Raw genomic sequence first — 12,278 nt, 5'->3', positions numbered from 1 at the left:
TGTTATAAACCAAATGATGATCGACCATGGACCAGCCCGTACTGCAGGCCCAATCCGGGACATGATAAAGACAACCAGAGACTATGTGTTTATCTAGTATATATTCCATGTATATCTGTAACATAGTGTTTATCCTTATCCTTATCTTGTTAGGATAAACATGACCTTATGACGGTCTAATACCTTGTATATATATGGACATTCTGGTCGACAGTAATGAAAACAGAAGTATTTTCCCCAACACTTCATTCACAACAAGAAAGAAAATCACCAAGAAATTCAATAAGGCATATTGTGACTTTTATATTTAAATCCATACCTTTTATATTTCTGGGAAGTTTACCAACTTGAAGCTTTGAAAGGTTGAAGACTGATTTAAAATGTTCTTAATTAACAACCTAAAATAAATAACAACTTATTACTCCAGTTGTTATCACCCTCAACAAAAGCTACTAAGAAAGCACCTAAAACATACAACACTAATATATAACATGCATCAATAAAACTAGAATTTGACTCACACAATTGTACGGATATTATTTTCAGTTGATTAAATTAAAAAATATTTATTTATTTATTCAAAAAATATTTAAGAATGACTATGTTTTTAAAAATTATATGGTATTATTTGCTCATAACTCATTTGTCATTTGCTAAATTGTTAGAAATAAAATTTTAGCATAATATAACTCAGTTGTCATTTGCTAAATTTATGGTTTTTATTTATATTTTCTATTATTTAATTATAATATTTTTATTTTATATTTGAAAGAAAAATGAATTTTCTTTCAAAAAATATTTTTGTAAATGTATTTTTTTAAAAATAATCAATTTAAATTGTTATTATCATTGAATATAATTATTTTTGACATCATTTGAGTTTTCGTTTACATCAAAACTTATCATATTTTAGGATAATTTTTAATTTAAAATGTAATTTTCATATTTTTAAAACAAATTCTAAAAATATTTTTAAATATTTTGTTATAATTTTTTAAAAATATTGAGTTGTATTTCAAATAAAAAGGTAAAGATATTAAAAATATTCTAATTAAAATATGTAAAATTTAATATAGTTTTAAGGAAATTGTCAAAATGAAAAAAATTACACATTAAAAAAATCATGATTTTTGTTAACTGGGCGGATCATTATTTATATGATATCGCAAACGAAAGAAAAATTTATGTTTTTACAATTATTTAATTAAGTATGTATACTCATTTTTTATATTTTTTTTATATGATATCAGACATTCGTAAACAAATAGATAGTTTAAGATGAAAAAAAAAATATTTACTTAATGAATATAATATGAATGAATTTTAAAAATACATCATTTAATAAAATAAATAATTAAAAACTGAAAATTCATATCCGTGCTGGCGCGCGGGTCAGGATGTAGCGGTTGTTAATGAGGCTATATTATTGACTTCGTTTCTTCCGTCCCAACCGGAAGTCGTAATTAACTTGTTCTCAATTTTTGTCCAATTTTTTTTTAACTCGAAAGATCCTAAGTTTTGGTTGGTAATCTATTTGATTTGAATAATAATATTTTAATAATCTAATTGGCATATCTACAAAACTATTGTATCATAAATGTCATCTCTATATCGATCCTCAACCAAGTCTTTAGCTAATTTTCTCAAACCACTCATATATTTTTCTTTTTGAAAGTTAACTCATATATTTATATGGTTATGCATATCTTACATATACAAGAAAAATAAAAAATAAATATAAGTATCGAAGTAAAGAAAACCTCAAAGTAACCAAGTGGTGTTTGGTGAAGATTCTCCCTGTGGATCATTGTTAAATATCGAATTTCACCATCCACAACTATAAATCATTGAAGATTTTCTTGAGTTATTGTAAGTGTTTAAATGACAAGAATATTCGATTTTCTAAATACTTCGAAAATTAGTTTGAATTTATGTTTATGATCTGCTCAGAAAATCCAGGAAAAAAACGTCAGTGTAAAACTGTCAGAACAAAGGTGATAACTCATCTGTAACTTTAGTGCATACTGAAGGCATAACACAGATTGAAGTGCGTTATTAGAATTGTGTTCGTGAATGGAAATAAAGATGAGATTACATAAAGCTAGATAAGAAATCAACGGCCGAGGTTAAAGCATATTTTCAGAAGCTGCAACTTCCATACTAATACATGCATGAAATAATTGACGCTTAACAATATGTGACACTACAAGCTTTTGTATATTTTAGCGTACGCACGTTATTGAGAACCCACAAAGCTGAACGCATGCGCCGCACGTGTCAACAGAATCTGAACACCTTGTTGGATTCCTTGCGCATTTCGGTTTTGTATTATATAAAGATAACCAATTTTTGCAACAAACTATAGTAGTAAAATTACTCACACGTCTACTCTTTGCATAAGGTGGAGTAAAACTTTTCATACATGTGAAGAACGTCTGCTGAATTCGTTTCAAGACAGTGAAAGATATTATATCACATTTTTACTTTTTTTTAATGGGTAAAGTTCATCAATACTATCTATTTTAAAATTTGTGACAAAGTGATATAGACATTTTTAGGGGTGGGCGTTCGGACTCTCATTCGAGTTCGGTTCGGGTCTATTCGAGTTTTGGGTTTACGGGGTAAGAGATTTTAGTCCCATTCGGATTCTTATAAATTTTGATTCGGTTCAGATCTTTGCGGGTTCGGATAACCCGTTTAAATTATTTTAAAATTTTTAAAATTATATATACTTTAAATTTCTTAAAATCTAAAAATTAAAATTATATATACATAAACTTTTGAGTAATGTATGCCAAGATACCTAAACCTAACGTAAAAATTGGTTTGAATTGATTATTTGGTTAGAGAATCAATATAGTATATTAAGTATTTTGGTGTTTTAAGTATAGTTTAGCTACATTAGATATTTACTTTTGACTATTTCTATACATTTTTCAAATATTTTGGACAACTTCAAAATATTCTATACATTTTGGATATTAATATAAAATAGCTAATATATTCAAGTATATAAATCTAATTTATATATTTGGATACTCGAAATACTTTTGTTTGCATTGGGTTTGGTTCCAATTCTTTAGATACCAAAATTTTAAACCTGTTCACATATCTAACAAGTTTCGGTTCAGGTTCAGTACTACTTTCTCGGATCGGATTCATTTCGGTTCTTCAGATTCAGATTTTTTCCTAGCCCTAGAATTTTTATGAATTTTCACAAAATAAAATATTATGCGCTTCAAAAGGTGTCGGTTAACAAGGAGTCGGGTTTAAACATGACAGATTTATCTATATTAAATAATATTTATTAGAATTTTAATTATAAACTTTCTGTATTTTTTTAATTAAAATCCATCTTTCTTTTTGAAACATAAATATTCTATTAAATTTTTTTATCCTGTAGTATATGTCATTCCAAATATTTCTCTTTAGAATTTCAATTAAGATAATATATATTTTCAATAATATATGGTTTTCCTATTATAAAATTAAATTTTAATATTTTTAATAATATATTGATTTGCATTCAAAATTATTATTAATAATATTAAAATCTATATACCTATTTTTATTTTATAATATTATATTTGATAAATAAACAAAAATGATCAATCTTTGTGTACTAACATTTTTATACGTAATTTTTCAGTAAAAAAATATTTTTATACATAACTAAATGATTAATTCTATTAAAAAAAGGATCTAAACGGGTCTGAAATTTAAAACGAATCGGTCAAAAATGAGACGAATCTAAATATGAAAAATTTATCTATTTTAACTCATGATAAAAAAAAGATTTATCTATTTTAAGATTTGTGACTAAGTGACATAGATATTTTTTTGGTTTTTCACAACGTAAAAATCTCGGCGTTTCTAAAGCACGGGTTAAAATCTAGTAAAATATTAAAACTAATTCTCTAAATCTGCTCTCGTTTATTACGTATATTTTGCACTAGCCTTAGAAACAGAGGCCTATAATTTCACCAGACCATGGTCACGAAACTACCATCATTTGGTTCATATATTAATTAAAATGTAAGATATATATTCTCATTAAACCCTTTGACAAAAAAGAAGATATATATTATCATTTCTATATATCTCGCATTTCAAAAGTCCATAGTTCTAAATGACTGTACATTCCATCTTAAATAAAATCTTCATTACTCCGAACTTTTGGGTCTCTATTCGCTAGATTCACTGCCTGATTGTGATCAGAAAATATATCTATAGTGTTTTGGATAATCGATTTGTGGTGTATTTTTGGAGTAATTACTTTCATGGGTCTGGTATCAGAGCTCTGCTACGCTCCGAAACTCGTGATACGGAACACATCTGGTCCTGCGTTTTGTGGGAGGTTTGCGTCAGCAAATTCAGTTCATTTTAAACTTGTTTCGGCCGCAAACCACTACAAGAAAACATCCTCCATACCGATGACATTTTCCGAGAAATTTGTTTGTCTGAAAAGTTGAGATGGCTTTGTGAGCATTTTCCGAGAACACAAGAAATTTGTCGGAATGCTTACGGAATTTTCCGATGAATCATTTTTCTTGGTATTTCCTCGGAAACTATTGTTGGTATCTTGTCGGAAATACAAATTTTTCCGAGGGATGAGTTTTGTCGGAAGATCCTCAGGTGTTTTTATCAGTAATTTGTCGAAAAAAATAATTTTCCGACGATTGATTCTCTTCTCAATACATCATCGGAAAAAACAGACAGAAAATTGTCGGAGTATTCCGATGAGATACGGACAATTGTGTTACCGATGAGATACCGACAATTGTTTCTCGCCAATTTCTCGGAAATTATAACTTTATATCTATGGGGTATGATTTCTTTTTTTTTTCCTCTTTCCCATCATCTCATTTCTCCTTTACCTTCGACTGTCTGCAACTCATGGGCAATGGTGGTGATGATTGGCGGCAGGGGCGGAGGTAGAGCCAGCAAGGGGGTGGCATGTGCCCCCCATGGATTTTGTTTTTAAAAGTTCTTCTTTCGTATTTATAATAAATTTTGGAGAAATTAGATAAATTTGTCCCTCATAAAATTTCAAACCTAGAGTTAAAATGTATTTCTTTTCTAAAATTTAAAATTTTGCCTCCCATAGTAAAACTTTCTAGATCCGCCACTGATTGGCGGTGATGAAACAATGGAGAACCTCTCCACGTTTCTTCTCTTTCAAGCAACAACAAAGCTGATGATGAATTGATGACGCTTTGGAACGACGGTGATGACCACGACTATGTCTCGGTTTTTAGATCTTGATTTAGATCTAGATCCAGTTTTGTTTTGCATAGTTAATATGTACTAAGGAGTATTGTTGTACTTTAGTGGAGGCGGTGAGTTGAGGGAGGCCCTGTTTTCTCTGCAACGCCGGGGGCTTGGTTACCGGAGCGACAACATGAAGCAAGTGCTCTGATGGCTTAACGGTGGGTGAAGGCTCCGAAACAGATATGCCGGTGTTCTGGTTTTGTCTTCGCCGGAGACTCTGAAACTGCTTCTATCTGCCGGTTTGTGATTAGTTTTGTAGCATTTTTCTTTTCCGGTGAGATTTTTGGGTCGGCTCCTTATTGTACGGTGGTTCTCATGTCTCTTTATGTAAATTATTTTTTAATAAAGAGGATCTACACATGTATGTTATTCATGAAGCTTTTTCTTACCATGGTTTTCCATTAAGATGGAGATGATACACCTCCATGTATGTATATATATGTATATGTATGTGTACACATATATATATATTTGTTTTATTCAATAAATAATTTAAATTTCTGATAAGACTCCGACGTCTTTTGTATCATCGTATTTCATCGCCTTATTCTCGGTAATTAGCGATAAATGTTTCCGACAAGTTCTCCGAGAATATAACGCATTGGTAGTTACCGACAACTATCCGACATACGTCTATTTCCGACGCCCAAACTCCGACCAATTATGGTTTCTCGGCAAACAGTCGGATACACCTTACTCCGATGACGTTCCGACAAACATGTCCCTCGGCATGGAAGACGTTTTCTTGTAGTGAACTATCTCCAAGGCTCATCAACAAGCGATGACAGTAGAAGCACAATGGCATACCAATTCTCTACCTTGGAGTAATTACTTACTCTAACGTCATCAGCAACATTCACTTCTGCTCCTGGCGTTCTCACTCCCTTGATCACTTTCATACTGGCAAGCAAGACTTAATTATCCATATATATATGTTTATAATCTTCAATATATATATATATATATATATATATATATATAATCCATTTATATTTGGATCCACCTAATTCATTTTCTGGCTCCCATAGGATGGAGAGTGTACGGCTTGGATCGAGAGAAGGGAAGACTAAGGCACTCTCTGGTGTTGGTGGAGCTCTTGTCTTTATATTCTACAGAGGAAGACATTCATATGCAGCCAACTCACATTAACCTAGTGAACCAATCACGTGACTCCTCACTTGATGCTACCTCTCACCATATTTCCATCTCAGAAGCTCTTTCAGTTTTTTGTGGTAACATTTCCTACGCAGTTTGGCTGTTATTGCAGGCAAGTATTTTTCATTTATCCTCTCCATGTCGCTATGTATGTGGTGTAAGATCAAGGAATGTTGTTTGGGTTTGAGTAACCGAATTTTAAAACTATTTTCACAAGTCACAACGGATATCCCTAATGCATATTACTTTACAATAAGTTGTTGAGACTTGAGAGTAAGGAATTGGGAGAAATATTGATTCACATAGAATAATGTCGATAGACTTATATAGAGATAAACTAACATAATTTCTTAAAGTAATATGAAAATAGTATTATTATAGATGACCGTAAATATTTTATTCTAAAATACTGGTGTACATCTTAGATATTTACGTAACTATATCCTAAAATTTTCGAAAATGAAAATGTTGTAAAAATTGATAACCGAACGAATTTAGAACTGATTAGAAACTGATATTAGAAAATATACCTGAAACCTTAGAAAGACCTGAAAATATATCAACAATATTCTAACCAAACTGATACTTAAATTTATAACTAAGAGATTTAATATTTTTGGTTCATTCGGCCTACTCGGAACCGAACTGGTATCACATATAACCCAGGTTCTAAAACGCGGCCGGAGTGGCCGATTACGCGCCGGTGCAGCCTCGGCGTCGGAGCTCCGCCGCGATTCAGCTCTGTTCGGCCAAAAACTCGCCCAGAAAAACACACCTCATATTATGCCATTTCCAAGTTCGAAAACGATAATTTCTTCACGAATCCATTATAATACAGTGCTAGGAACAAAGAAACGTAGTTAAATCAAAGGAAATCGTTAAAAAAAGTTGATTTGTGTTGGAGAAGATGAGAAAACGGCTCTGCAATTTAGGTTTAGAAGGAGGGAATAAACAACAAAAAAGATGAAGAAGTAATTACGTTTATGCCATTAATGAGTTGAAAACAAAAATAAAAATAAAACGCACCTGGGATATCGAACTCGGGAACTCCTTAACGTTACAGAAGCAATGAGACCACTACACTACTTCAGCTTTACCTTCTTTCTTGGTAAATCATTCGTTATTTTACATAAACTATCAAAAAATCAAAAAATACTCAAAACTAATCTCCGATTAATCCCCGATTAATCTCCGATTTTCTTACAACTCGCTAGGCCCGGACCAACCGCCCGATTCACGCCTAGCGCGATTCCGAACATGGCATATAACAATATGCTGTGACTCAATGGAAAAATACATGTAATGGACCTGATTCTAATCGTTTTTTGGGCTGTTTTTAGATGGGATCCAGATGAAATATTCATGCCTGGTTCATTAAAGGTGGATAAAAGACCAAATTATCCAAATCTTAATCTAATATCCGGATCAAGATGTACTAGACCGATAATGGGCCACTCTAATAACTCCCCTCTTTGCTAAACCTAGACCTTTATCATCATTCTCCAAGCATCTTTTTAATGTTTGATTCACACAAGATAAATAACCAAAGACTAGATGATAACCCGCACGCATGCGCGTAGTGAGTTCTTATAATAATGTTTGTTTATGAAATGATTTTAACATTTTACAACATTACAATCTTTATCGATTATAAAATGATAAATACAAATGTTAGTCTCTTGAATATATCATCGTTTTACAAATATTTATTAGCTTATTTTTTATTAATTCAAAAACCAGCATAATAACTTATTATTTATGTTTTCAAAAAAATTAAATCAAAAAGATCTAATTAAATATATATGTTTAATTAAAAATTATTAAAGATAACATTGACTTTAACCACTGAATTTATTATAATTGTTTTATATTTTATTTTAAATTTTATAATTGAAAATATGTTTTAAGATAACAACACAACATATAGGAATTATCTTATTTTTAAAAAAACTTAATATTATTAATAAAAATTCGTTTTGGATTATATAATTAATTATATATAAAATTCATTAAGGGTATTATAGATATTAACCAGTATAACTTTTAACGTGAGAGCTCGATTATTTTAAGATAACAACACAATATATAAGAATTATCTTATTTTAAAAAAACTTAATATTATTAATAAAAATTCGTTTTGGATTATATAATTAATTATATATAAAATTCATTAAGGGTATTATAGATATTAACCAGTATAACTTTTAACGTGAGAGCTCGATTCCAAAAATTTACTTCGCAAATAATAGTATAGATATTATATCTCATTTTAATTATTTTTAAGATTTCATATGCACAAAAGGAAATTGAGTTTTGCGGCTGACACAAATCACCAAAACCAAATAGGCAACATCGATTGTATAATGACGAAAGAGGATTAGGTTTTCTGTTCTCGGTTTGTTACTATTGACTCTCCATAAGTGATTTCATTTTCTACCTCTATAGAATTGTGTTTTCGTTCTCATCTTTTTTTCATTGATATGAGTTAAATTTCTTTTTTTTAACTTCTTTTTTGAATTCAGTGAATTATATAAGTGTCAATTAAAAAAATGGACATCTGTAAAAATTAGTTTCACTCCATATACATATCTAAGAATCAAAATTTTGAAAAAAAATTATCAGCAAACTATATTAACAGGTTAGTGTTCAAATCTAATATATCAAACTGTTATAGAATATAAGTGCAGACTCGAAATATAATTGTTTGTCTAGTATATATTCACCAGCTCGGTCTAAAAATCATCTAATTAGAACAACAAAACAAATTACTTATTTCACCAGTTTGGGTAATATCTGAATCCGAACGGTAATATCCGAACCCGAATGGATATCCGAAGATAACCAAACTTATACTTAACTCTATATTTCTAGTTTATTTCTCTTATTTTATTCAAAATATTTATATTAATGATTCTTATTCCTCAAAATTAGATAATACATATAATTATTGACAAAATCATTTGCTACTCACTTAAAATACATATCAAGTTCTTGTTTCTTGCATTAAGAAAAATTGCATCTAAAATTTCAAAACAACAACTAAATTGGTGTCTTTCTATTTTAAAAGTTTTATCTTCAAACCTATTAATAGTTTAATCTTTTAAAAATTAAAAATAACAGAGTTAAGTTAAAAAATATTTTAAATACAAAAAACTTAAACAATGAATAATTTATTTATTTTTTCTTCAAAATTTAAATATCCGAACCCAAGCCAAAATATATGAACCCGAACATAAAATACCCTAACCCGACTCAAAGTGTAGAAATACCCGAACATGTTTTATACCTTTATACTGAAATATCCGATACAAACCCGAACGTGTATCTGAATGCCCACCCCTATGATTTATGATCATTTGTATCTTGCTTGAACAAAAAAAAAAGTTAAACCATTGATCACAATTTTTTTAATGTGGAACTTTTACCATTTTTAGTAATTTATAGTCGTTTCAAAAAATTCAAAATATAACATATAAGAAAAAATCTAATTGTTTTTATTATATGCTTAATGTGATTGTTTAATTTCTTTTAATAGTATAAAATTAAACAAAAAGGAGAGATGTTAGATTTTTTTTATCAAATATGTATTATTCATTTTCATTAATTGTCATATATATGTTAACCATATTAGGTAATTTTGTAGCTTTTATTTGAGGAAAGAAAAAATATTATTTTGTACACTATTAACAAATTTGATAGTTAGTTTAATAAAAAACATAATATATGTTATTATGGTCCAACTTATTTTTCTAACAATTCTAAGAATCATTCTCATGATAACGCGTGGCTACGAAAACATGATGTAATGCTCCAGAATTAATATATAGGGGATTCGCTAGTTCACAAAAGCTGAGACGACCGTACGACACCATTCTTTAAACAGACAGAAAAGCATAACTCACTAGCACAAGCTTCGTCTTGCCTCGTGTTTAAAACATGTACATGTATGTAGGTATATGCTATACCAAAATCTGAGTATCGTCCAAGAGTTATTGTGAACGGAACAAGAACGTTCCATTACTTCTCTTGCCGTCATTGTAGCCGTACAGTTCAGCCCCGAAACTATGATCTGTATGGCCCTTTATGTTCTTTATGTTCTAGAGAGATCAATCTACACGATCAGCTTGACGTTATGAGGCCTTATTGGGAACTCGATACCGATACAGACACCGGCTGTCAACTGGTCAATACCGATGAACTTGTTGATGTCATGCCTAACAAACGGTTGGGTCAACCACCGGCCTCTTTACCCGCCATCGAGGCTGTAAAGACGGTGACAATCACAGAAGAAGATTTGGCGAAAGTGAAGGTTTGTGCGATATGCAAGGAGGAGTTTGAAGTTGGGGAGGAAGGAAAAGAGTTGAAATGTTTGCATTTATACCATCCAAGCTGCATTGAGTCTTGGTTGAATATTCATAATACTTGTCCTGTTTGTCGATTTGTGGTTAACTTAGGTATTTCCGAAAGTAACTTGAACGGAGGAGGGTCTGACCACGTCGAAAATGATCGATCAAATAGGCGTCGGAATCGGGTTCGTTCTTTGTGGCCGCCTCTTCGAATGATGTTTGATTGGATACGTAATAGGTAGGATTCCTCCTCCTGATGTAACTTTCATGGGTATCATATTATGCGTCAATGTTTTTAGTTAAAAAGTTTAACTCTTAATTATAGAAACATTGCACTTATAAAATAACAAACAATAAAACACAAGAGGAAAAATCAAAAATCAAAAATCAAAATTAGGACCGTTTTTCTCCCAACGGAGGCGATTAAAAGTGCGATAAGTTACAAACAGAAGTTATATCGGTTACGTCTTTTTTCCGGCCGTCGTCGATTTCGGCGGCGGCTGTACTCGTTTCTAGGTTAGTTTCCAGTGTTTAGGGGTTAGATTATATTCATAGTTTCTAGGCAATTGGTGGCTATGGGAGATTGTGTCTTTCGCAAAAAGATGCAATTGCTCTTCCTCCAATTCCCAAAACTTGTTTCCGGTGATGTTTTCTCATGTGGATCCTACATGGTGGGCTTGGAGATGATAATGGTTATGGTGTTATGGTTGCGGATGCATGTAAATTTGGATATCTTCCCGTCATCACTATCAACGAATCAAACACATCGGTTACCGGTAAGAGACCCTATCTTCAGCGACTGGATGTCCTTTCACTGGTAGGAATTCATACCGGTTTATAACAATTTATAAATCAACCTACGAATTCATATGCCTAGAATCTCATGTTAATACTGAAATAAACTTAGATCTTAAAGTTTCGGATATACCTGGTTACTCGCAGCGGAAAGATAAATAAACCAAATCGAGAATTCTAGCACTCCAAATGTCGTGCCTCTACCGGTATCCACACACACACAAACTGGATCGATACGGGATGTTAGTGCCGTCGAGATCAAATCTCAAGCTATTAAGGTTTCACGTGAGACAACCTTGCCTCTTTTTCTATCTTATAAACATATATATATATGTACCACACCCATCAAACACATACGTGACCTAATTGTCACATGGGCTGAGCCTTTTAACCAATTCAACTAATTGGTTTAATTGCCCATTAAGATATGCATACTTATATGTATTATAAGATTAATATATATCACATATATATATAAAATGAATTCATAATTCACTAACCCAAAACTCGTTTAATCTGAATTAAAACTAATTGTAACTTGATCCAATTTGCTAAGGTGTGTGACCCTGTAGGATCATATAATATTAATAATGAATTCTTAATTCATAGATTATAAGCGGTTTCTAGCAAAACATTATAACCACCTAATATTATATGATTGTCAAACCTCGACACTACGACTTTTACTAGAGTAAGTACAAATGATTTTAG

The 12,278-nt window shown here is 31.1% G+C and overlaps 1 protein-coding gene across 1 annotated transcript in view; it reads left to right on the top strand.

The window, feature by feature from the left end:
- The window catches only part of LOC106297982 (E3 ubiquitin-protein ligase RNF38-like), a 14,097-nt gene extending 3,083 nt beyond the window's left edge, over nucleotides 1-11,014 (top strand). The window contains exon 2 of the mRNA XM_013734097.1: nucleotides 10,379-11,014. Within this exon, the coding sequence (XP_013589551.1) occupies nucleotides 10,379-11,014 (636 nt within the window). The remainder of the gene's footprint in view (nucleotides 1-10,378) is intronic.
- The last annotated feature ends 1,264 nt before the right edge of the window (nucleotides 11,015-12,278 follow it).

This window comes from Brassica oleracea, chromosome C6, assembly GCF_000695525.1.
Source record: "Brassica oleracea var. oleracea cultivar TO1000 chromosome C6, BOL, whole genome shotgun sequence".
NCBI lineage: Eukaryota > Viridiplantae > Streptophyta > Magnoliopsida > Brassicales > Brassicaceae > Brassica > Brassica oleracea.
Note: the sequence above shows the minus strand (reverse complement) of the source record. Positions and strands in the feature narration are given on the sequence as shown.